General features: G+C 43.5%; 1 protein-coding gene across 1 annotated transcript in view; it reads left to right on the top strand.

Annotated features, from left to right (window-relative positions):
• Nucleotides 1-20,892, top strand: part of DNAJB14 (DnaJ heat shock protein family (Hsp40) member B14) — a 79,663-nt gene extending 58,771 nt beyond the window's left edge. Inside the window, exons 7-8 of the mRNA XM_069743628.1 lie at nucleotides 16,802-16,968; nucleotides 19,831-20,892. Of these exons, the coding sequence (XP_069599729.1) occupies nucleotides 16,802-16,968; nucleotides 19,831-19,955 (292 nt within the window). The 3' untranslated portion in view covers nucleotides 19,956-20,892. The remainder of the gene's footprint in view (nucleotides 1-16,801; nucleotides 16,969-19,830) is intronic.
• The last annotated feature ends 6,672 nt before the right edge of the window (nucleotides 20,893-27,564 follow it).

The raw sequence follows: 27,564 nt of genomic DNA, 5'->3' as shown, positions 1-27,564 counted from the left end.
TTCAACAGCCAATCAGAGCGATTTGTAATATTTCACCTATGAAAACCGGTGAAATATTACAATCCAGCCATGGCCGATGCTGCATTACCATCGGCCATGGCTGGAAAACCTGATCTGCCCCCCCACCGCCACCGATCTCCTCCCCAGTCCTCCGTCCTGTGCTCCACTCCCCTCCGTCGTCCTGTCCGCTCCCCAGTGCTCTGATCCCACCCCTGTGCTCCGATCTCCCCCTCATACTTACCGAGCCTCCCGGTGTCCGTCCGTCTTCTCCATGGGCGCCGCCATCTTCCAAAATGGCGGGCGCAAGCGCAGTGCGCTCGCCGAATCGGCCGGCCGGCAGATTCATTCCTGGTACATTTTGATCACTGTGATAAAACCTAATTCCCCCCCCCCTCCTCCTTTATCACCCCCATAGGTAGGGACAATAATAAAATAAAGAAAATATTTTTTTTCCCACCCTTGGTTAGGGTTAGAATTAGGGTTAGGGTTAGAATTAGAATATGTGCACACAGTGCGGATTTGGCTGCGGATTGGCCGCTGCGGATTCGTAGCGGTGTTCCATTAGGTTTACAGTACCATGTAAACCTATGGAAAACCAAATCCGCTGTGCCCATGGTGCGGAAAATACCGCGTGGAAACGCTGCGTTGTATTTTCTGCAGCATGTCAATTCTTTGTGCGGATTCCACAGCGTTTTACACCTGTTCCTCAATAGGAATCCGCAGGTGAAATCCACACAAAAAACACTGGAAATCTGCGGTAAATCCGCAGGTAAAACGCAGTGCCTTTTACCTGCGGATTTTTCAAAAATGGTGCGGAAAAATCTCACACGAATCCGCAACGTGGACACATAGCCTTAGGGTTGGAATTGGGGCTAGGGTTGCAAATAGGGTTAAGATTAGGCTTGTGGTTAGGGTTAGGGGTGTGTTGGAGTTAAAGTTGTGGTTCGGGTTGGGATTAGGATTAGGGTTACAGGTGTGTTGGGGTTAGGGTTGTGGTTAGGGGTGTGTTGGGGTTAGGGTTGTGATTAGGGTTATGGCTAGAGTTGAGATTAGGGTTAGGGGTGTGTTGGGGTTAGTGTTGGAGTTAGAATTGAGGGGTTTACACTATTCAGGCACATCAGGGGTCTCCAAACGCAACATGGCGCCACCATTGATTCCAGCCAATCTTGCGTTCAAAAAGTCAAATGGTGCTCCCTCCTTTCTGAGCCCTGACGTGCGCCCAAACAGTGGTTTACTCCCACATATGGGGTACCAGCATACTCAGGACAAACTGGGCAACAACTATTGGGGTCCAATTTCTCCTGTTACCCTTGTGAAAATAAAAAAATTGCTTGCTAAAACATAATTTTTGAGGAAAGAAAAATTATTTTTTATTTTCACGGCTCTGCGTTATAAACTTCTGTGAAGCACTTGGGGGTTCAAAGTGCTCACCACACATCTAGATAAGTTCCTTGGGGGGTCTAGCTTCCAAAATGGGGTCACTTGTGGGGGGTTCTCCTGTTTAGGCACATCAGGGGCTCTGCAAATGCAACGTGATGCCCGCAGACCGTTCCATCAAAGTCTGCATTTCAAAACGTCATTACTTCCCTTCTGAGCCCCGACGTGGGCCCAATCAGTGGTTTACCCCCACATATGGGGTATCGGCGTACACAGGACAAACTGGGCAACAAATATTGAGGTCCAATTTCTCCTGTTACTCTTGTGAAAACAAAAAATTGCAGGCTAAAAAATAATTTTTGATGAAAGAAAAATTATTTTTTTATTTTCACGGCTCTGCGTTCTAAACTTCTGTGAAGCATTTGGGGGTTTAAAGTGGTCACCGCACATCTAGATTAGTTCCATGGGAGGTCTAGTTTCCAAAATGGGGACACATGTGGGGGAGCTCCCATGTTTAGGCACACAGGGGCTCTCCAAACGCGACATGGTGTCCGCTAACGATAGGAGCAAATTTTTCATTCAAAAAAGTCAAATGGCGCTCCTTCCCTTCCAAGCCCTGTCGTGTGCCCAAAAAGTGGTTTACCCCCACATGTGAGGTATCACTGTACTCAGGAGAAATTGCCCAACACGTTTTAGGATCCATTTTATCCTGTTGCCCATGTGAAAATGAAAAATTTGAGGCTAAAAGAAATTTTTGTGAAAAAAAAAAAAAAGTACTTTTTCATTTTTACGGATCAATTTGTGAAGCACCTGGGGGTTCAAAGTGCTCACTATGCATCTTGATAAATTCCTTAGGGGGTCTACTTTCCAAAATGGTGTCACTTGTGGGGGGTTTCAATGTTTAGGCACACAGAGGCTCTCTAAACGCGACATGGAGCCAATTTTTCATTGAAAAAGTCAAATGGCGCTCCTTCCCTTCCGAGCCCTGTCGTGCGCCCAAACAGTGGTTCCCCTCACATATGGGGTATCGGCATACTTAGGACAAATTGTACAATTAATTTTGGGGGCCAGTTTCTGTTTTTACCCTTGGGAAAATAAAAAAATTGTCGCTAAAAGATCATTTTTGTGACTAAAAAGTTAAATGTTCATTTTTTCCTTCCATGTTACTTCTGCTGCTGTGAAGCACCTGAAGGGTTAATAAACTTTTTGAATGTGGTTTTGAGCACCTTGAGGGGTGCAGTTTTTAGAATGGTGTCACTTTTGGGTATTTTCAGCCATATAGACCCCTCAAACTGACTTCAAATGTGAGGTCGTACCTAAAAAAAAAAAAATGGTTTTGTAAATTTCGTTGTAAAATAGCCGTATTACTTACGGTAATGCTCTTTTAATGAGTCCATGACAGCACCCACTGGAGAGATAGGGATCCGCCCCAAGGAACAGGAAACCTACAGAGACATAAAAGGGGGCGGTCCCCCTCTCCTCCTCAGTTTAATTTCAGAGTACCCGGAGGACCGCCAGTGTTAGTCATATATTGCAACCTATCATCAGGTTATAAACTTCATAGAAGTAATTACATTGGCTTTTATCTATTTAGGGAGGGATGTGACTGGGTGCTGTCATGGACTCATTAAAAGAGCATTACCGTAAGTAATACGGCTATTTACCCTTCGCCATGACAGCACCCACTGGAGAGATATCCAGAGACCAACACCTAGGGGGGGACCACCGTGCTGAGGATAGTCCTGCCAAAGTGTAGGTCAGAGTCTGATGAAAGATTAAGCCTGTAGTGATTATAGAAAGTGGAAGGAGCCAACCAGGTTGCGGCCTTACATATGTCCTCAATTGGAACGTTCCCTTTTTCGGCCCAGGAGGAAGCCATGGCTCTAGTGGAATGTGCTTTAATGCCCTCCGGAGGTTCTATATTCTTGATGGAGTAGGCCAACCGGATAGCATCTCTTATCCACCTGGACAATGTTGCTTTCGTGACTCCATACCCTTTCCTTCTTCCCTGAAAGGAAATGAACAGAGCCCTACTCTGCCTCCAACTACTAGTTTTTTCAATATATTGTAAGACTATTCTCCTGACATCTAAAGTGTGAAATTTTTGTTCTTCAGGAGTAGAGGGGTCTTTAAAGAAAGTAGGAAGGTGTATTTCTTGTGACCTGTGGAATTTCCCTGCTACCTTAGGAAGGTATAAGGGGTCTGGTTTTAAAACTAGTCTGTCATGAAATGTGAGAAGGTAAGGTTGATCTATCGACAAGGCCTGAATGTCGCTGACTCTTCTAGCCGATGTTAAGGCTACTAAGAAGGCTGTCTTTAGTGATAAGTGTTTCAGGGATATTGTGTCTATAGGCTCAAATGGAGGTTCCGTTAGAGAGTCTAGAACTAGGTTTAGGTCCCAAGGAGCTATTCTAGGTATGTGGACCGGAGTAGCTCGCTCACAAGCCGTGATAAATCGGGATACCCATTTATTACCCGCAATATTATGGCCATAGAGGGCTCCCAGAGCGGACACCTGAACTTTTAGTGTGTTAACTGACAGACCTAATTCTTTCCCTTTCTGTAGAAACTCTAGGATAGATTTTATTGGAACTTCAGAGGGGTTTGAGCCTGTATGGAACTGAAGAAACTTTTTCCATATCTTGGTATAAATTTTAGTTGTAGATGGTTTCCTGCTAAGCAGGAGTGTATCAATGAGGCCTTTTGAGAACCCCCTGGAATTTAGTATCTGCCTTTCAAATTCCAGGCCGTCAAGTGGAGGCTGTCCACCTGAGGGTGGAAGAAAGGTCCCTGAGAGAGAAGGTCTGGGATTGAGGGAAGGACCCATGGATCTGTCACTGACATTGACTGCAGACACGAGAACCATGGTCTTTTGGGCCAGAATGGTGCAATCAATATTATCCTGGCTTGTTCTTCCCTGATCTTCCGTATTACTTGTGGAAGCAGAATTATCGGAGGGAAGGCATATGCCAGCTTGAATTGCCAGGGTGTTTGAAGAGCATCTAGAATGTCCGGGTGGTCTGCACGGAACCGAGATGCAAATTTCTGGACTTGTCTGTTCTGTTCCGTAGCAAACAGGTCTATCTGGGGCCTGCCCCATAATAATGTCACTTTGTGGAATATGTGAGGATTTAGACACCACTCTCCTTGATGTAGAGTGTGTCGACTTAGAAAGTCCGCTTGTTGATTGTTCTCTCCTTTGATGTGGACCGCAGAGAGGGACAATAGATGATTTTCGGCCAGGGTTAAGATATTCTTTGCGGAAGACATTAGAGCGTCTGATCGTGTGCCGCCTTGTTTGTTTAAATACGCCACTGTCGTAGTGTTGTCTGAACAGACTCTGACGTGGTTTCCTCGTAACTGTGGGAGAAATTGACGCAGTGCATAGTTTACTGCCTTCAATTCTTTCAAATTTGATGAATCTAAAATCTCCTTCTTATTCCATATTCCCTGGCAGAATTTATCCCCCATGTGTGCACCCCACCCGTGGGGACTAGCATCAGTGGTTACCGTGTGGGATGGTGTTATCACCCAAGGGACACCTTCCGTTAAGTTTTTGCTATCCAACCACCATGACAAAGAAGATAACACTTTCCCTGATAATGTTATTTTTGATTCAAGGTGCCCTAAAAATTGCCTCTGTTCCCGAAGTATCTGATGTTGCAATGTTCGGGTATGAAGTTGTGCCCACTGAACAGCTGGAGTACAGGAGGAAAGGGATCCTAATAAGGACATTCCTGCCCTCAAGGACATCTGGGGTTTTTGAATGGCCGCCGCTACTTTCTCCTCTATTAGTGATACCTTTACTTGTGGGAGTAGACACTTTTGTTTTGTGGAGTCTAAAAGGAAACCTAGGAATGTCTGGAGAGAAAGTGGGATGAGTCTGGACTTTTCATAGTTGATGATTCAGCCCAGTTTTTTAGGGATGAGACAGTGTCAGCTAACCGCTCAGCACACTGAACGGACGAATTTCCAACTACCAAAAAATCATCCAAATAGGGGATGATTAAGGTGTCTTTTTGGCGGAGGTAGGCCATCACTTCTAACATAACTTTGGTGAAAATCCTTGGAGCTGTGGAGAGACCAAAGGGCATGGCTGTGTATTGGAAATGATGAATCTCCCCCTCAAGAGTTACCGCCACTCTTAAGTATTTTTGATATCTGCTGTGAATAGGGAGATGGTAGTAGGCATCTTTTAAATCAATGCCGCCCATTTTACAATTTGGATAGAGGAGTTTAATGGCAGATCTAATAGATTCCATTTTAAACGTATAATTTTTAATAAACGTATTGAGTTTTTTAAGATTTATAATTGTTCTAAAGGAACCATCGGGTTTAGGGATTAAAAATAACGGAGAGTAGAACCCTCTACCCTCTTGTCCCTTCGGCACTTTAACTAAGACATTTTTTACTATGAGATTTTGGATTTCCAGTTCAAGGGCCCTTTGTTGAACTGGTGAGGAAAGGGCTGTTAAAACAAAAGAATTATGGGGAATTTGGAGGAATTCTATTTTCATTCCTTCTTTAATAATATTCAGAACCCAGGAATTTGACGTAATCTTTCGCCATTGGGGAAAAAATTTTTTTAACCTGCCCCCTACTGGGGTAACTGGTACATTAATATTTGTTGTCTCTACGGAAGGGGGGCCCTTTAAACATAGTGCCACTCTGTTTTCCCTCTTTTGTGGCCCACCGTGATGGTCTTTCATTTTGCGTTCTTTTCCCGAACGGTCTTCTCCTAAAGGTCTTCCTATAGAAAGGAATCGGGGGGTCAGGGAAGGCTTTTTTCCTCTCCTTTGCTTTTTTGAGGATATCATCTAAAGCTTTTCCAAACAGAAACTCACCCTCACACGGGATACCACAAATCTTAGCTTTCGAATGTGTATCCCCCTTCCAACTCTTCATCCACAACGCACGTCTGGCATTATTCACTAGGCCTGCTGACCTTGCTGCGAGGCGTAGAGAGTCGGCTGACGCATCGGCCATGAATGCTGCTGCTCCTCTAATTAATGGCAGTGCATCCCGCAATTTTTTTCTGGAGACCCCCTGCTCAATCTGTTGATCTAACTGGTCGATCCAAACAAGCATGGATCTAGCTGTGCACGTGCTGGCAATCGTTGGCTTAAATATGCCCGTGGAAGCTTCCCATGACCTTTTCAGTGACGACTCTGCTTTTCGATCTAGAGGATCAGAAAGTAGGCCTGCATCCTCGACTGGTAAGGCTGACTGTTTAGAAGTGGAGGCCACAGCTGCGTCCACTTTAGGAATTTTGGTCCATATATTTAATTCCTTGTCACTAAAGGGGTACTTCCTTTTGAAGGCTGATGGGAGAAAACCCCTCTGGTCCTGTTTTTCCCATTCCCTCCTTATTAGTGCCTTAACGGCAGGAATTACTGGGAAGGCTCTTCTCTTCCTTTCTGCCAACCCTGCAAACATGATGTCTTGTGCAGTTTGGTCGTCTTTTGTATCCTCACAACCTATCGTATTCCTGATGGATTTTACCAGGTTGTCAACCCCATCAAGGGGGAAACAAGCTCGACCTCCGATGTCAGATTGTGTGGAGGAAGAGGATGATGAATGTGAGGAATCTGAGTGGATGACACCTTCCTCATCGGACTCAGAGCTGGATACAGCCTTGTCTTTACTGGATTTTTTAGGGGGTGCACTGGCTTGTGTAATGGCCTGCAACTCTTCCCTAATTATGGCCCGTATATCCGTAACTGACATAGATGGACTCTGCATTGTTTCGGTGATACACTGGTTGCAGAGTTTTTTGGGGTGGGCATCTGGGAGAGGCTCGTCACATAATGCACACTGTTTGTGCTTAGATTTTTGTCTCTTTTTGGCCTGGGTGAAAAAGATTTGAGGGAAAGAGTGTCAGCTTTATAGGCAGAGGGGTTTTAACACTCACCCAGTGATGCTGTACGGTACCGGGTCAGGTTGCTGAAGCGCCTTCCTGGATCTGGAACCTGAGGCTTCGCTTCTGCAGCAGGCATCCGAGGACCTCCTGCTGGGTGGCTCCCCTGCTGGGTCCACCGTCTTGCCTGGGGACGACATGTTGCATCGCCTGTGCGTTTGCAACCATCCCCTTTTTATAAGCCAAGATCCGGATTTTTTTTTTTTTTTTTCATTCAGCCCCACACAGCGGTGTACTGCGCCTGCGCGAACCGCGCTTCCCCTCACCGCTGTGTGAGTGACCCGGAAGTATACCATTACCTCCGGGTTAGCCAGGGGAATCTTCCACCGCTCCGCGCATGTGCGGCCGCTATTATTCCGGCTGCAGCTGGGAGCGGTGTGCCGGCTGCCGCTGCTGCAGAGCCACAAATCGCGGACCTCCTATAAGCCGGTCCGCGTCTGGCGCCTCCTTCGGCCGCACTCCCGCAGCGTCGCACCGGGATTCGGCCAGCCCCTATGGACCCAGCCATCCCACATGCCGGCCAGACGAGGGGGGAGCCGTCTAACGGAGTCTCCCCCGACGCTGCTTCAGGACCGCATCCCCTGCCGTTCCCGCAGAGACCGCACAGGCGGATGCTTGAGGCCCAGGTATGGTTGTAGATTTTCCTTGGAGAATCCAGCGATCCTGTCCCCTGGGAACAGGAAACCTAAACTGAGGAGGAGAGGGGGACCGCCCCCTTTTATGTCTCTGTAGGTTTCCTGTTCCTTGGGGCGGATCCCTATCTCTCCAGTGGGTGCTGTCATGGCGAAGGGTAAAATGAGAAATCGCTGGTCAAATTTTAACCCTTATAACTTCCTAGCAAAAAAAATGTTGTTTCCAAAATTGTGCTAATGTAAAGTAGATATGTAGGTAAGGTTATTTATTAACTATTTTGTGTCACATAACTCTCTCGTTTAACAGAATAAAAATTAAAAATTTGAAAATTGCTAAATTTTCTAACTTTTCGCCAAATTTCCATTTTTTTTTTCACAAATAAACGCAAAAATTATCGACCTAAATTTACCACTAACATGAAGCCCAATATGTCACGAAAAAACATTCTCAGAACCGCTAGGATCCGTTGAAGCGTTCCTGAGTTATTACCTCATAAATGGACACTGGTCAGAATTGCAAAAAACGGCCAGGTCATTAAGGTCAAAATAGGCTGGGTCATGAAGGGGTTAATCCACATTATCCATCATAAGGGTTTTGATAGGTTGCATTAATTTATCTATTCTTGTGGTTACATCTGTATATTGTCATAAAGACTTGTTAATATGGAGGCAACAAAATATGCTTTCTGGAATAGCGTAAAACGGTATTATACCTCCTTGATTTGAGGGTTGTATGAGGAAATAATGATCAAAGTGGGTTTTGTCAGATGATATACAGTACAGACCAGAAGTTTGGATTCGCCTTCTCATTTAAAGATTTTTCTGTATTTTCATGACTATGAAAATTGTACATTCACACTGAAGGCATCAAAACTATGAATTATCACATAGGATTCAAAAGCTATATAACCTGCCTTCTCATAAACAGAACGATCTATATTATTCATTAACCACTATCGGCCAATGATCCAAATCCATGATCATACACCTACAGTACAGACCAAAGTTTGGACACACCTTCTCATTTAAAGATTTTACTATGAATTAACACATGTGGAATTATATGCTTAACAAAAAAGTGTGAAACAACTGAAATTGTCTTATATTCTAGGTTCTTCAAAGTAGCCACCTTTTGCTTTGATGACGGCTTTGCACAGGTTTCCCCTACAGCGGCTTGTGTAGTAACAGTCTATAACGGGGATTAAAATATTCCAATTTTTATCTTTTCTGCCTATTCTGTGCACATTTTTTTAATGAAATAATTTGTTAAAAATGATGATCAGATATTTCAGATACGTGCTCAGGAAGCTGACTATCATTTAGGCTAAGTGCACACGTTGCAGAATTGCCGCGGAAATTTCCGCGGCAATTCTGCGCCTCCTGCCGCGGGTATATCGCATGCGGAATTGGCATGCATATTCCCGCAGAAAACTAGTGTTTTGCAAGCATAATTAGCTTGCAGAATGCTAGCGCTTTCCAAGCGATCTGTAGCATCGCTTGGAAAACTGATTGACAGGTTTGACAAGTGTGACCAACTTTTTACTATTGATGCAGCCTATGCCGCATCAATAGTAAAAGATAGAAAAATAATTAAAAAAAATAAAAAAATGGTTATACTCACCTACCGCAAACAGCCGATCGCCTCAGCGGCTTCCGTTCCTGTAGATGGTGTGTGCAGGACCTTCGATGACGTTGCGGTCACGTGACCGCGACGTCATCCGCGACGTCATCGCAGGTCCTTCACACACCATCTACAGGAACGGAAGCGGCCGCGTGCAGCGCTGAGAGGCAGGAAGAGTCCGGGGGCCATCAGAGGTGAGTATATCGCGATTTTTTATTTTAATTCTTTTTTTTTTTTTTTTTTTTACCAATTATATGGTGCCCAGTCCGTGGAGGGAGTCTCCTCTCCTCCACCCTGGGTACCCAACCGCACATGATCTGCTTACTTCCCGGTGGGCGTAGCCCCATGCGGGAAGTAAGCAGATCAATGCATTCCTAGGTGTGCGGAATCCCCGCAATTCCGCAAATTTAACGAACATGCTGCGTTTTTTTCTGGAATGCGAATCCGCTCAGGAAAAAAATTCAGCATGTGCACAAAAAATGCGGATTGCATTCTATTAAATAGGATGCTTAATGTGAGTGTTTTTTTTCGCGGTTTTATAGCGTTTTTATAGCAAAAAACAGCGAAAAATCTGCTACGTGTGCACACAGCCTTAACCCCTTTGCGCCATGCGCCGTACTAGTACTGCGCTGCCGGCACTGCATTAGTGCCAGCCGCAGTACTAGTACGGCGCCGCCATTTTCCGGTCACCGCGCGGCATCGCGCGGTGAACGGGTTCCGGTGTCTGCTGTTCCTGACAGCAGACAATCCCTGCATGCAGCCCCGGGTGCCTGCACCGCCCCCCCGCATCAGCGATCGCTGTGATTGGCTGGTCAATTCTGACCAGCCAATCACAGCGATGTGACAATAAAGTTGCAAAAAAAAAAAAAGCATGTGACAGGCTGTGATTGGTGCTGTGTGACGTCGCACCAATCACAGCCGTCACAGTAGGTGGGGTGATTCACACGTCACCTCACCTGATTAACCCCTATGGCACTGATTGGCTGAACAATAGCTTCTAGCCAATCAGCGCCAAAGGGGTTAATTTAAAATACCGATCACCGCCCTGCACGCCATCTTTCTCTCAGATTTGGCGTGCAGAGCGGTGGTCTGAGCCCCTCTGTGTCACCTGAGATAGAGAATCCATTGGTGGCCAGTGCGATCCTCCCTGCGATCTCCTGCCTCCTGTGCTGATCTCCTGCTCCATCTTGTGCTCCGTGCTGTGTGCTCTCTGCTGCCATCTGCCTGCTGTGTGACTCCTGTGATCACAGCAGCAGCAGCACCTCCCCCACCCCTTTCCCATCCCCCCATCCCTGTTCCAGTACCCCCTCCCTCCCCCACCCTCCAATTGAAATTTTTTGCGCACTTTTTTGCGCTTTTTTTCCTGTGCGCGGCGTCCCGCGCAGAGCATTCGTGCTCTTGCTGTGTCCGCAGCGCTCTGATCAGTATCGCTGCTGATCAGAGACTGCGCCACAGGACTTTTTTTTTAGTTAGTTAGTGTAGCGGACATTGCAGTCTAAGCGACGTCCGTTTTTTTTTTTTTTTTTTAGAAAAAAAATTGTAGTTAGTACAGTGTAGTTTTAGACGTAACAAGGTAGCGTAGCCGGCGTCAGTGTTTGGTGACGTCCCTCCATCCCTGTTCAAGTACCCCCCTCCAATTCAATTTTTTGCGCACTTTTTTGCGCTTTTTTTCCTGTGCGCGGCGTCCCGCGCAGAGCATTCGTGCTTTTCCTGTGTCCGCAGCTCTTTGATCAGTATCGCTGCTGATCAGAGACTGCGCCACAGGACTTTTATTTTTTAGCTAGTTAGTGTAACGGACTTCGCAGTCTAAGCAACGTCCAATTTTTTTTTTTTTTTCTTTTACAAAAATATAATAGTAGTTAGTACAGTGTAGTCTAAAGGTACCTTCACACATAACGATATTGTTAACGATATCGTTGCTATTTGTGACGTAGCAACGATATCGTTAATGAAATCGTTATGTGTGACAGCGACCAACGATCAGGCCCCTACTGGGAGATCGTTGGTCGCTGAAGAAAGTCCAGAACTTTATTTCGTCGCTGGACTCCTGCTGACATCGCTGGATCGGCGTGTGTGACACCGATCCAGCGATGTCTTCACTGGTAACCAGGGTAAACATCGGGTAACTAAGCGCAGGGCCGCGCTTAGTAACCCGATGTTTACCCTGGTTACCATGCTAAAAGTAAAAAAAAACAAACACTAGATACTTACCTACAGCCGTCTGTCCTCCAGCGCTGTGCTCTGCACTGCTCCTGTACTGGCTGTGAGCCGGAAAGCAGAGCGGTGACGTTTCCGGCTCACAGCCAGTACAGGAGGAGAGCAGAGAAGCAGAGCGCAGCGCTGGAGGACAGACAGCGGTAGGTAAGTATCTAGTGTTAGTTTTTTTTTTACTTTTAGCATGGTAACCAGGGTAAACATCGGGTTACTAAGCGCGGCCCTGCGCTTAGTTACCCGATGTTTACCCTGGTTACCGGCATCGTTGGTCGCTGGTGACAGCTCTCCAGCGACCAAACAGCGACGCTGCAGCGATCCGGATTGTTGTCGGTATCGCTGCAGCGTCGCTTAATGTGAAGGGGCCTTTAGACGTAGATTAGCTGGTGTCACAGCGTTCGTGACGACCGGTCTTTTTTTTTTTTTTTTAGAGAAAAAAAAAATTGTACAGAGTAGTTTAGTGGTGGCGTGTTAGTGTAGCCAGCGTCACAGCGTTAGTGACGACCGATCATCTTTTAGAAAAAAAAAAATCGTACTGAGTTTTATAGGTAGGGAGGTAGCGTCTTGTGCATAAAAAAAATCTGCTATCGCCGGATAATCTCTAGTGCATTAGGGGAGCGTACGTCACACTGTTAGTGGCGTTCGCTTTTCTTTTGTAAAAAAAAATATTTAGTTGCGTAGGGTAAATTTATACTTTTTTTTTTATACAAACTTATTTTTTTACATTGATTTTTCTTTTCATCTTTTTTTCTTGTTTCTTCTACATTTTTTCTCACTACTTGTTTTTTCTCTCTGATTGGTTTTAATAAAGAGTACCCTATACACAAGCCCCACACATTACACGTGTAAAAGCACCACTTACACACACATACCCAGGGTTTGGGGAAAAAAAAATGGCCCATTCGTCAACAAGGCGCTATTCACCAGAGGAGGCTTACGCCATCCTTGCGTCCGACACGGATTCAGCCAGTGAGGAAGATCCCACATTCCTCTATTCCTCCTCCTCCTCCTCCTTCTCCTCCTGTGAGGAAAGACCCCTAATAAGGCGCCGTAGGACCCAGGCAACTCCTGCAGCAATCGATCCCGTATGGATTGCACCCCCGGAAAATTTTCAGCCCGTCATTCCGGATTTCAGCAGCAGCTCAGGAATCCAGTTTGACACGACTGGCCTCACTGAAATTGACTTCTTCAAATTCTTTTTCAGTGATGAAATAATAAATATTATGGTGGCCCAGACGAACCTGTATGCCCAACAATTTTTTACCCAAAATCCCACGTCATCTTATGCCAGATGGACCCCCGTAAATGCAGCAGAGATGATGACATTTTGGGGAATTGTGCTGCATATGGGCCTAATCAAAAAGCCAAAGCTTCGGCAATACTGGAGTACTGACATACTCTACAGTACACCGGTATTCCGCATGGCCATGAAAAGGACACGATTTGAAGCGATCCAAAAATTTTTGCATTTCAGTGATAATGCGCAGTGTCCTCCCCGAGACGATCCAAACTTTGATCGTCTATATAAAATTCGTCCAGTGGTTGACCACTTCAGCAGAAAATTTGCTGAGGCGTACACACCCCAGAGGGACATCGCTATTGATGAATCTTTCGTTCATTTCAAAGGGAGGCTAAAATTCCGACAGTACCTGCCCAGTAAGAGGTCCAGGTACGGAATAAAGCTGTACAAACTGTGCGAGAGTACCTCAGGGTACACCCACAGATTTAGGGTCTACGAGGGTAAGGACACCCAGATTAACCCCCCTGAATGCCCCCCCATCCTGGGGGTGAGTGGGAAAATTGTGTGGGAATTGCTGCACCCACTGCTGGATAAGGGTTATCACCTTTATATTGACAACTTTTACACCAGCATCCCACTCTTCAAGGCCCTCTCTGCCAGAGGTACAGCTGCATGTGGCACCGTGCGAAAAAATCAGCGAGGCCTCCCTAAGCCGCTAATTGGGCAAACGCTGAGAAAAGGGGAAAGCAGAGCCAAATGCAGCGACATAATGCTGGTGGTTAAGTATAAGGACAAAAGGGATGTCCTTATCCTGACCACCATACACCGTGACAACAGCACCCTTGTCACTGTTCGTGGGACCACAACACAAGTCCCAAAGCCAGATTGTATCCTGGATTACAATCGGTACATGGGGGGTGTGGATCTCTCGGATCAGGTCCTCCAACCATACAGTGCCATGCGAAAAGCTTACGTATGGTACAAAAAATTGGCCGTGCACATTGTACAGATGGCACTGTACAATGCTTTTGTGCTGTCCCGATCTGCAGGCAATACGGGGACCTTCCTTCAGTTTCAGGAGGTAGTCATCAAGGCCCTAATGTTTGGCACTCAGGGAGGTGAGGGTCCCAGTACTTCTGAATCTGATAGTGCCCGTATTGTCCAAGGTCAACATTTCCCAGGACAGGTTCCCCAAACAGCGAGGACAGGACGATCACAAAAACGGTGCAGAGTATGTTCCAAGAGGGGAATCCGAAAGGACACAATTTACCATTGTGAAACCTGCCCTGAGAAACCTGGCCTTTGCATTAAGGATTGCTTCAAAGCATACCACACGTCCACAAATTAATAAAAATTAGTTTATACCCTGTTGACACAACACACTGTGTAGTTTCCAACATGGGGTCACTTGTGGAGTGAGGCACTTGGAGGTTTACGGTGCTCACCACATATCTAAATAAATTCCTTGGGAGGTCCAGTTTTCAAAATGGGGTCACTTGTGGAGTGAGGCACTTGGAGGTTTACGGTGCTCACCACATATCTAAATAAATTCCTTGGGAGGTCCAGTTTTCAAAATGGGGTCACTTGTGGAGGATTTCCACTGTTTAGGTACATCAGGGGCTCTGCAAATGCAACGTGACGCCTGCAGACCAATCCATCTAAGTCTGCATTCCAAATGGTGCTCCTTCCCTTCCGAGCTCTGCCATGCGCACAAACAGTGGTTTTTCCCCACATATGGGGTATCAGCGTACTCGTGAAAAATTGCACAACATTTTTTTCTTTCTATTTTGTCCTATAACCCTTGGGAAAACAAAAAAAACATTGCTAAAGATCATTTTTGTGGAAAAAATGTGTTCTATTTTTTTTTTACGACTCATCGTTATAATTTTTGGTGAGGCACTTGGAGGTTCACGGTGCTCATCACATAGCTAGATAAGTTCCTTGAAGGGTCTAGTTTCCAAAATGGGGTCACTTGTGGCGGTTTTCCACTGTTTAGGCACATCAGGGGCTCTCCAAACGGGACATGGTGTCCGATCTCAATTCCAGCCAATTTTGGTTTGTAAAAGTCAAAAGGCGCTCCTTCCCTTCCGAGCCCTGCCGTGTGCCCAAACAGTAGTTTCCCCCCACATATGGGGTATCAGTGTATTCAGGATAAATTGGTCAACAACTTTAGTGGTCCATTTTCTCCTTTTACACTTGTGAAGATAAAAAAATTGTTGTTAAAAGATCATTTTTGGGGAAAGAATGTAAATTTTTATTTTCACGCCTCTACGTTCTAAACTTTTGTGAAGCACCTGGGGGTTCAATGTGCTCACCACATAGCTAGATAAGTTCCTTGAAGGGTCTAGTTTCCAAAATGGGGTCACTTGTGGCGGTTTTCCACTGTTTAGGCACATCAGGGGCTCTCCAAACGGGACATGGTGTCCGATCTCAATTCCAGCCAATTTTGGTTTGTAAAAGTCAAATGGCGCTCCTTCCCTTCCGAGCCCTGCCGTGTGCCCAAACAGTGGTTTTCCCCCACATATGGGGTATCAGTGTATTCAGGATAAATTGTTCAACAACTTTAGTGGTCCATTTTCTCCTTTTACACTTGTGAAGATAAAAAAAATGTTGCTAAAAGATCATTATGTGGAAAAAAAAGTTAAATGTTATTTTTTTCCTTCCACATTCCGTTAATTCCTGTGAAGCACCTGAAGGGTTAATAAACTTCTTGAATGTGGTTTTGAGTACCTCGGGGGGTGTAGTTTTTAGAATGGTGTCACTTTTGGGTATTTTAAATCCTATAAGCCTCTCAAAGTGACTTCAAATATGATGTGGTCCCTACAAAAAATGGTTTTATAAAAGTTGTTGAAAAAATGAGAAATCGCTGTTTAACTTTTAACCCTTACAACTCCCTAAAGAAAAAAAAGTCAATTAAGTCATATGGGAGGGCAGCCCCAGTTGACCAGAAGCTATTCAAAATAAAATAAATAATTTTTTTTTTGGCTCAATTATAAACACAATTCCAGAGACTAAAATAATTTAAAAAGACAGGGCAAAAGCCTCCAAAAAAGAAGGAAAACGGCAGCCAAGAAGGAGATGTTAAAAGAAAGAAGGGGAGGGTAAAAGGATATGAAACGATGGTGATAAGATTCCAATGTTCACCAGCTACAGGTTTGATATTAGTGGTTAACTAATCCACATGTAAGCTCTGCTAATAAGGCTTACTCTGGAATACTCCCTTTCTACCATGTTTATGGCTGCAGGCTGTGCTATACAGCAAAACGTATAGTTTAGCGCCCAACAGTATTGTAATTGCCTGCAGAAGTTACTGGTATCAGGTTCCCTGTAATATACGCACAATCCTACGATGTTATTTTGGGAGCTTTAGTTTCCATACAGATATACAATGTCAGATGACAATAAGGCATTTTTATCTATGGATCTTTGCTTCTCTTTATGGGATCCATTTCTCTGTCCAAAGACAAAAAAAATACAATAAAAAAACTGAAAAAAATAAAATAAAAATATTATATATATATATATATATATATATATATATATATATATATATATATATATATATATATATATATATATATATATATATATATATATATATATATTCCCAACCTGCATTCATTCAGTAAAGGTCTCTCTGGCTGCCTGTTTTGTGTGGAAATTCTATTATTTTGGGGTGCTTACTAATTTTTCTTGGGCGGCATATGTTTTTGAATTTTCTGTACTTTTTAAAATAAGAGTTTTGGTCTTGAAGAGATAAACACTGAAGTGACGGTGTTAAGTGTGTGCCTCTCTCATTACAGCGGTCAAACCATGAAGCGTGTGACCGAAAATCTTCATGTAGCTTATTATGTCAGCAAGGACTTTCAGTCCGAATACAGTGGGATGTTACTAAAGAAGTTGGAGAAGAACATCGAAGAGGATTATGTGGCCAATGTCCGGAATAACTGCTGGCGGGAAAGACAGCAGAGTAAGTGCCTGTCAGCGTTCTAGCGTGCTGTGTAAAACATGGAAGGGGACATATTTCTAGGTGACCCACCCAACACCTATTCACCACAGACATCTCTCTAGGATGCTGTTACAGAGCTATGGGAATGTTACCAGCCACTATCTGTACTAACACACAAATATATCTGTGTCCTGGATTTAAATGGTCACTGTCATTTGAACAAACTTTGCATATATGTATAGTGTAAGCAATTATAAGAAATCATCTTCTTTCTACACTTATGAGCCACTTCTTCCTGTCCCACTGCCTTCTGAGCTCATCATCATTCTGAACAACTGCAGAATTTTTCTTGCTCAAGACCAGACCGCATACCAATTGGCTGAAGTATTGGGTTCTAGTTTCTATTAAATTCTATGGAAAAGAGAGGTAACAGGAGAAAGGAACAGAGAAAGTGGCATTGGAGATTCAAACAGTAAAATGGATTGTGGTGCTGCTGCTAGCAGGTGTTCTAGCTTATCCCAGAGCTGGATTCACAGCTGCACTGCTCAGTAGTACTGTATAATACTCCGTGCTGATGCTGAACATCTGCTACATTAAGAAATGCCGAAATCCCTGTCTGTGTACTATGTTGTCTCCATCTATTATCAGTAGTCAGCAGAGGGGAAAGCTGGTGAAAATGCAGGCTATAATGAACAGAAATGGCATAATTCCTCATGTATACACACGACTGCTTGTTCTGAAAAGTTACCTGAAGGTTTAGATATACAGGTGCATCTCACAAAATTAGAATGTCCTCAAAAAGTTAATTTATTTCAGTTCTTCCATTCAAAAAGCGAATCTCATATATTATATGAAGTCATTACAGAGTGATCTATTTCAAGTGTTTCTTTCTGTTAATGTTGATGATTATCACTTACAGCCAATGAAAACACAAGTCATTATCTCAGTAAATTAGAATACTTTATGAAACCAGCCTGAAAACCGATTTTACATGAGATGGATCTGACAACATGTAGTGTTGTTCTGCCCACATTTGGGAATCTGCACATCGAAGGCTTATCTTACCGATTGGTTTAGATAGGACCTGTTCATACTGCATTTCTGCAGTGACGTCAGGGGTTCTGTCTGAATGCTAATAAACACAGGAATCGAATGGACCTCCTGACAGAGCCATAGTGCCTGAAATGATAAGTCATCAAATGATGAAGATATTATTTATTATTATAGTGCCATTTATTCAATGGCGATTTACATGTGAAAAGGGGAGTACATAATAAAAACAGGCACAATAATCATGAACAATACAAGTCTCCTCCTGATGTACGTATTGTTCATTTACTGTTTTATATTAGTTTTCACTATTGAAACCACCCTCCTCTTGGTGAAAATGCTGATGAATTCTAATAGCGCCATCGGGACTCCCATTATTAGCACACTGTAAAGGCCAGGACCACATCCCGAGCACTGTGTAAAGTAACCGGCTCATGGCATGGGCCATGTACCATCAGCAGGGTCTGGCTTTCACTGATCTAGGTTCTGCGGCTGTGTACACCTTCTCTGCACATCTTTTGTATACAGATCACTAATCGTGACCTATTCGTAGATAACATAGAGTTCACATGTTCCCTGCTAACCCAGGTCCTCACAGTATAGCAACCAAAATAAAACGGTAATAAACAGTACATAAAATAACACCACATGCATTAAGCTGTGAATGTGCCTTAAATGAGAATACATAAAGGAGCTATCTGGGCTTCTAACATTGGTGATCTAGCCTTTTGAATAGCCCATTAATATCAGATTGATGAGGGTCCGGTATCTAGCACCCCCCATTGGTGACCTGTTATTAGCTCTTGTACCGGGCTCTACAGCACAGCTCTGTTTGATGCCACAAACTGGACATCAGCACCTATTCACTACAAATGGGGCTGATCTATAGTCTCCGGCAGCGGCAGACCCTTGCAATGTTTCCATTTGGCTGCTGACCAAGCGCATAGGTGATAAATGGGGGTGTTGGATGTGGGAATCCCAAATGGAGAGTGTGAAGTGGCTCATAGGACCCATTCTGTAAATCTGTCCACGTCCGTAACCTTTGGCTGCCAGACGGGAGCCTTGAGAGCAACCTCTAATCTTACGGCGTCCCCAGCTCCTCTTTTGTTTAGCTGGACTGGTGCGATATCATCTTTGCGGCATGATGCACATGTCTGCGCCAGGCTGGCAAATCAAAAGAAGAGCCGCAAATGGTGGCAGGTAGGAAGGCTCCTCTCCAGCGGTTATAAATTACTGACATGACTGCTGGACCAGGTCCTACAAAACAATTTGCACCCATCTGATATTGATTACCTATCCAGAGGATACAGTAGGTCATCACTAGTACGTGCCTTGACAATCCCTTTAAAGGGAATTTGTCACCAGATTTTTACCACATAATCTGAACGCAGCATAATGTAGAGACCCTAATTCCAGCTATATGTCACTCATTGGGCTGCTTACTGTAATTTTTTTTTAAATCCCTTTTATCAGCAGGAGATTATCACTGTCATGTAGTCCTCCATATTCATGAGCTCTGTGTAACCCCTCCACTGACCGAAAACTGTAAGTGAGTGGTGTTGTACATTGGTGGGGTTATACAGAGCTGAGCATTCAGAGAGCTCGTAAATCTGCGGCAGGTAAGTGATTTTATCAAAACTGCAGCAAGCAGCCCAGTAAGTAATCCATTGCTGGAATCAGGGTCTCTGTCCCTACATCATTTTTGCTTTCAGATGAAGTAGCAGAAAACTGGTGACCAATTCTTTGTAATATTTGTGTCTTACATTTGAGATGTTAAAATGTAATGTTCCTTACCTGGTTATTCCTTTTATGATTTTTGTGTTCTTGCTTTAGAAGCGGATTTAATACATGCAGCAAAGGTCTACCGGGACAATAGACTAAAACTGAAAGCAGAGTCAATATCCATGGATAATTGTAAAGAACTGCAGCGACTAACCTCCATCTACCGAGGTGGATGATGGACCATGGCATCCGCCTAATATACAAACGTTCTTCCGTGTAATATAAGAGCTATACGTTTGATCATGAAGAGGAAGCGAGTCACCACCCACCCATCAATATGGCACATCTTTTATCTTCCTGACGCAACTTGAAGGTCACAGAGTCCATTTTTTCTTTTTTAGTTCATTTAATTGTTAATTAATTAAAAAGTGTAAAAATTCTATAGCACCATGAACATGACTTTTCTTGTGTTCATGGGCATCTTGTAAATATGGCAATGACTTGTCTTGTACATAAGAGTTGATGAATTTATATGTAAAATAACTTAGTTTTTTCCTAATTTTTTCAGTAACTGTAGAATCTCACACTGAAAAGTATTTTTATTTCAACCGTCATGAGTTATTTATCTTCCAGGACCATTTTAACCTCCTAGCTGATATCAAATATGTGGAATATTTCAAGGGACCCTTCTACTATGTGATTGCTTTTTTTTCCCCTCCTGATACTAATATCCGTGCGTATGTCTGAATTTTGCAATTTGGGTGAGGGTCTTCATTTCTAGAACACCAGTGGCAGAAAACCAGCCAAATATACATTCCTGTCTCTTTAATAAAAGTTATTTAATACTGCAGCTGAAGATTTCTGATAACAGAACAGAGGAGAATAAGCTTGTTAAACAGGGTGGGTCCAGTTTGGAATGGGACCTCTACCATTTGATACATTCTCTAAGGCTTTTTTTTGTATTTGCATTGTAGCCTTCATTGGAAATTCCATCATGCATGACTCGGGTCCCTTTCACACATCCGTTTTTTGCCATCAGTCGCAATCCGTCGACTTTTGAAAAAAAACAGATCTGTCACAGATTGTGAAACACTGATGCGACGGATCTGTTTTTCGCCGGATCCGACCAGCTGATCCAGCTAATTGGATCCTAAAAAAATTGGAGCATGCTCAGTTAAAAAAAAAAACAAAAAACAAAAACCCCGGATTCCGTCATTTGACGCATCCGGCACCATAGGCTTCCATTCTAGCAAACGACGGACGGCGACGGATCTGTCGCTGTCCGTTTATTCGACGGACACAAAAAACGTTACTTTGTCCGTTGTCTCCGGCCACTGGACAAACAATTTTTGACCGATTCGGCGAAAAACAGATGAAACGTGAGGCCATCTGTCGCTAATACAAGTCTCTGAGAAAAACAGATCCGGCGGCATCAGTCGCCGGATCCGTTTTGTTCAAAATTCGACAGATTGCGACTGATGGCAAAAAAACGATGTTTGAAAGGGGCCTTACATACTTATGCCTTCCGTAAAATGGTGGACCATAAATCAGTAGGGTCTTTTGGTGCTAGTGATGTCTAACATATGAGAATCAAGCCTTGCTTTCTTGTCTCCGCTGTGAGCGGACACTATGATCCGAGAATGGAATAATTTATTCCTACTTTAGTTGTGATAAGTGTGTTGAGAATAATACTTTTAGGAATAATTTTACCTAATTACCTTGGTTACCTAGTCTGTCCCCTGCCACTGCAACTCCTCCCTGCCGCTGATCCCCATTTATCTTTTTACATCCCCGCAGAGGTAACGTGAATGTACTGTAAGTGACTTTATCACTGCAGCCAGACATAGGGCGGAAACATGGCTGTAGGAAATCTTCAGTTTCTTGGCAATTTCTCGCATGGAATAGCCTTCATTTCTAAGAACAAGAATAGACTGTCAAGTTTCACATGAAAGTTCTTTTTTTCTGGCCATTTTGAGAGTTTAATGGAACCAACAAATGTAATGCTCCAGATTGTCAACTAGCTCAAAGGAAGGTCAGGTTTATAGGTTCTCTAATCAGCCAAACTGTTTTCAGCTGTTCTAACCTACTTGCACAAGAGTATTCTAACCATCCATTAGCCTTCTTACACAGCAAACACAAAGTACCGTAAGAACACTGGAGTGATGGTTGTTGGAAGTGGGCCTCTATACACATATGAAGATATTGCATTACAAACCAGACGTTTGCAGCTAGGTCATGTACCACATTAACAATGTATAGAGTGTATTTCTGAATCATTTTTTGTTCGCTTCATTGGGAAAAACTGTGCTTTTCTTTCAAAAATAAGGACCTTTCTAAGTGACCCTAAACTTTTGAACGGTAGTGTACAAGCACGCCCAGATTCTCAGATAACACCCAAGAGTACTCGGATAAGACATCATCCTAGCACGTTCGATCATCACTACTATCGAATTACATATGGATATAAAAAAAAAAGTGTGCAGAAGTCCCATCATGCCTTTCTAGCCACCCTACATTTGCCCAGAATTACATAATTGAAGTTGCCTTCTTGACCTTTATGGAAGTGTATTAACGAAACGGCAATAATTTCCCCACGGTCACCTGCACCTTGAAATAATTAGGGAGATTTACCAACAGTGACGCTAAGGAAAAGCGAAGCTTTGCATTTTTTATTGTCCGAACTGCCACTAGAAGGTGAGAACTGAAATCTGAATAGTTGTGTCACTAGGGAATGAGAGCAGGAATCTGACTGGCTGCTAATGACCACTAGAAAAGGAGAGCTGGAATGTTCTTGCGGCCCATAGGTACCAGATAAGAGCTGGCATCTGACTAGTTGCTATGGGCCATTAGAAAATGAGCTGAAATCTGGTTTCTATGTGTTTTTTTTTTTGTTTTGTTTTTTTTTTGCGCTAGTTTTGGTAAACCTTCATCAATATTCCTAATAACCTTAACTGTGCCTTGTCCTCCTTTCCATGTGTATGTAGCTAATGTGACGGAGCTGATGTTTATCTACACAATTTTCTTTGCCTTTTTTCAACATTATTGGATCACTTCGGAAGTACACCAGTTACGCTGTTCATTCTTTTCGCCGTTGATGAATTTGAATACATTTTAATGTCTTAATGTGAAACTGCATTCGGAGTATATTTTGCAGCATTCGTCAGCACATGTACACTGTGTTCCAAATTATTATGCAAATAATATTTCCTCATATTTTCTCTAAATTACCTATCTGAATTGCAGTCATTGTTATTTTCCAGTCATCTACTATTCTAGTATAATTGCAATGTTTTGGAACAAACTGCCTATGAAAACAGTATCTTTAAAAAAAAATAAATACTCAAAATGTAGAGTTTTCAACCTTTTTTAATTTTGAACAAAAAAAATGGTCAATTGTGAAGTTATAAGCATTATCAGCTTATTACAAAATGAAATCAAACAGTTTTCAAGTGAAAACTTTATTCTAGGTGATGTTACATTTGCACATAGGACCCCTTGTTCGAAAGAAGCTTCTGAACTCTCTCGTCCATTGAATTTGTCAGTTTTTGGATGGTTTCTGCTTCAATTGTTTTGCATGTGGACAGAATACCCTCCCAGAGCTGTTGCATAGATGTGAACTGCCTCCCGCCATCATAGACACTCCTTTTGATGATGCTCCAGAGGTTCTCAATGGGGTTGAGGTCAGGGGAAGATGGTGGCCACACCATAAGTTTGTCCTCTTTTATGCCCATAGTAGCCAGAGATGCAGATGTGTTTTTTGCAGCATGAGACGGTGCATTATCATGCATGAAAATGATCTTGCTGCGGAAAGCACGGTTCTTCCTCTTGAACCATGGCAGGAAGTGTAGTTTTAGAAACTCCACATACATTATGGAGTTCATCTTTACCCCTTCAGGGATCATATAGGGGCCGACAATCTCTCTCCCCATGATTCCAGCCCAAAACGTTACTCCACCTCCTCCTTGTTGGCGCCTTAGCCGTGTTTTCATGGGGTGTCCATCAACCAGCCATCCTCCGCTCCATCCATCTGGACCATTGAGCGTTGCACGGCACTCATCAGTGAACAAAACAGGTTGGAAGTCAGTCTTCATGTATCGTTTGGCCCACTGGAGCCGTTTCTGCTTGTGTGCAGTGGATAGAAGTGGTCGACAGGATGGCTTACGCACAGCTGCAAACCTCTGAAGGAGGACGTTGGAGGAACCAGCAGCTTCAAAAACTTGTCTGCTGCTATGAAGGCATTTTTGCAGCTGCTCTTTTAACCTTACGCAATTGCCTGTTGGAAAGAGTCCTCAATTTTTCCTTATCGGCACGCACACGTGTGTGCTGGGAATCAGCTACATGTTTCTGGATTGTGCAATGATCACGATGAAGTGTCTTGGCAATGTCATGCCTTGACCTAAATACTCCACAATTTGTTGCTTCTCAGCAGCCGACACATCCTTTTTCTTTCCCATTTTGGCCAAATAATGTGGAACAGCCATCTTAAGTAGTCTTGCCTTTATTTGGACACACCTGCCAAACTAATTTGCACAGGTATCTGCAATTGCTTTCAGTGATATAAAGAGCCCTGACACACATCACCATCAATGAATTTAAAAGAGCAAACAAAAAAATTCTAACCTTATCACTCCTAAATTTTGTGCATCATAATTTGGAACACAGTGTAATTATTGTACATCTAGTTAGATTATGCCCACTATTTATCCTACATGTGACAGATGCTCTCATTTGCACAATATCCTTTACATGTAGCATCATATTTGCTGGGCATTTACCTAAAATTTACTAACCCTGTGCAATAGAAGTGGCACCTTACATTAAAGCGCTTATGTGCTACTTTTATATTCATGGCTTATCCTTAGGATAGGTCATTAATACCAAATCAGTGGGGTGTGACACCCAGCACCCACACCGATCAGCTCTTCATGGTGCCGGATATGATCACTTGTAGAGCGGAACAGTACAGCTCCATCAACTGTATGGTGGCCACAGCAGGGTACTGAAAGTCCGCCATTCACCAAATAGGTGGTGGATATTCGCCAGTCACCAGCTTTGAAAACTGTTGATTTGTTGGCGTCCCGGGTGTTGCACCTGATCTGGTATTGATGACCTATTTAAGGGTAAACCAAGGTTTACAAAAGTACCAGACCTCCCCTTTGATGGGTGGTTTAGTAAGATGTTACTTCTGTTGTGTAGGGTTGGCAAATTTTAGGAACACTTCTTTTCCAGCAAAACCAGACCAGACAACTTTTTGAAGTGGATTCTGTTCAATTTGTGGATTTGACTCATTCTTTTGGTTCTTTTCAAGTAGGAAAATTGCCACCTGAGCAGGAATATTAACGATATGGGGCATTGTCAACTCTGAATTGTATAAGCCAGTAATAAAGGTATTCACTATGGCAGCCATGGTAGAGCTCTCATAATCCATGACAACAACTGGCAGGAACAACTTGTGTTATTTGTTTGTACACTGTCTTTGAATAAAACCTGTGTGTTAATTCCAAACTTTTGTCTCGCCTGCTTTAGGTCTAGCCGAGGTTACTCTGTAATGACGGAATATTACAACTTCATGTATAATATGGTGGTCTCCAAACCTCCTTCCGTCTTACTTTACTTTATCTCGCATCCATAGAACTAGTATTCTTGTGCAGAGAAAAAACGGGCTGCTGTCATTTTACCTGATGGACCATAGCGGAGGGAAATGTGCTGCTCGCCATACAATATATAAAGATTTTATGTATTTTATTTCACCAAGGTATATAGTTTAAAAATAAACCAAGAAGTTTGTTCTGCAGGTCTAATAATTGAGAATTAAAAAGTAACTCCTTTTTATTTCATGTGCTTCTCTCTCTGCCTAGACCAGTGTTTCCCAAACTCGAATCCTCACGGACCCCACAGGTCATGTTTTTAGGATTTCCTTAGCATTGCTCAAGTAGTGGAAGTATCATCAAGGCATCAGGAATTGTCTCACCTGTGCAACACTATGGAAATCCTCAAAACATGACCCGTGGGGTCCGTGAGGGCTGGAGTTTGGGAAACACTGGCCTAGACTGATCTTTCACTCTCAGTTCATGAGTAAAATCTGTATTCGGTGAAGATAGTTTACCATTACTGAGATGACAGTTAGTGCTAACAAAATGCTATGGTGCGGGCAGAAGGAGGGAGCTGGAGGCAGACACGTTCTCCTGACATTTCCATTGGACTCTGAGCGCCAGCTGTCATCTTCGATCTTGGTAATGGGAAAATCTGTATTCCCTCAAAACAGATATTACCTGTGAAAACAGAATGAATGATCAGTCCAGGTCCAGGCGAAGAAAGAATCAGATTTTTTTCTGCTAAAAATATATTACAAAGTTGCTTATTTTCCTGCCTACTATTGAGTTATGAAATAAAAATTAAAACGATGGTTACTCCTTAACCCCTTCATGACCGGGGGATTTTTCGTTTTTCCGTGTTCATTTTTCGCTCCCCTCCTTCCCAGAGCCATAACTTTTTTATTTTTCTGTCAATTTGGCCATGTGAGGGCTTATTTTTTGCGGGACGAGTTGTACTTTTGAACGACATCATTGGTTTTAGCATGTCGTGTACTAGAAAACGGGAAAAAAATTCCAAGTGCGGTGAAATTGCAAAAAAAGTTTGTTTTTTGTTTGGCTTTTTTGCTAGGTTCACTAAATGCTAAAAATGACCTGCCATTATGATTCTCCAGGTCATTACGAGTTCATAGACACCAAACATGACTAGGTTAATTTTTATCTAAGTGGTGAAAAAAAATTCCAAACTTTGCTAAAAAAAAAAAAAAAATTGCGCCATTTTCCGATACTCGTAGCGTCTCCATTTTTCATGATCTGGGGTCGGTTGAGGGCTTATTTTTTGCGTGCTGAGATGACGTTTTTAATGATAGCATTTCGGTGCAGATACGTTATTTTGATCGCCCGTTATTGCATTTTAATGCAATGTCGCGGCGACCAAAAAAACGTAATTCTGGCGTTTCGAATTTTTTTTACCATCCAGATGCATCGCCGACCCCCGATCATGTGACGGGGGTCGGCGATGACGTCATTTCCGGCCCCCCGGCCGGAAGCGGTAGTTAAATGCCGCTGTCTGCGTTTGACAGCGGCATTTAACTAGTTAATAGGTGCGGGCAGATCGCGATTCTGCCCGCACCTATTACGGGCACATGTCAGCTGTTCAAAACAGCTGACATGTCCCGGCTTTGGTGCGGGCTCACCGCGGAGCCCTGCATCAAAGCAGGGGAGCCGGCATCGGACGGTATAGTACGTCCGATGCCGGTAAGGGGTTAAGGCCATGTTCACATGTTAAAAAAAAAAAAAAAAAAAAAAAAGCTTTTCTTTCCCACAGCTATTTTACTATAGGAGTCGGTTTGAAAATGCACAATAGCAATCTGCTCCAATTCTTGTACTTTTTAAATGGTTTCTCCCTTTAATTATGCATTTTTGGTGCATATTTAACACTTGAATCGGTCACCAGGTTTTTGCTACCTTCATCTGAGAGCATGGCCTAAAATTACTCTTATAGGGGTTGTCCACTACTAGGACAACCCCTTCTTGATCAAAATCTTTGGCCCCGATAAAATAATAAAGCCAATACTCGCCTCCTGTGCCGGCACCGTTCCAGCGGTGTCAGCACTTGCTCTCCCCAGGGCTGTGATGTGGTGTTGTGACCCATGATGCCGGCGCCCATTCAGCCCTGGCGTCACTGGCTTCGCCTTCGGACGTTTTGAACATTAAGAGGAAGTCCGGGCTGCATCTGATCTTTGACTTCCTCTTCATGCTCCAAATGTCTGACGATGGAGACATGGGCGCTAGCACTGATTGGGCTCCGGCG

This window comes from Ranitomeya imitator, chromosome 1 (assembly GCF_032444005.1).
Source record: "Ranitomeya imitator isolate aRanImi1 chromosome 1, aRanImi1.pri, whole genome shotgun sequence".
Classification (NCBI taxonomy): domain Eukaryota; kingdom Metazoa; phylum Chordata; class Amphibia; order Anura; family Dendrobatidae; genus Ranitomeya; species Ranitomeya imitator.
The sequence above is the reverse complement of the archived record's forward strand: the minus strand, read 5'-3'. Positions and strand labels throughout refer to the sequence as shown.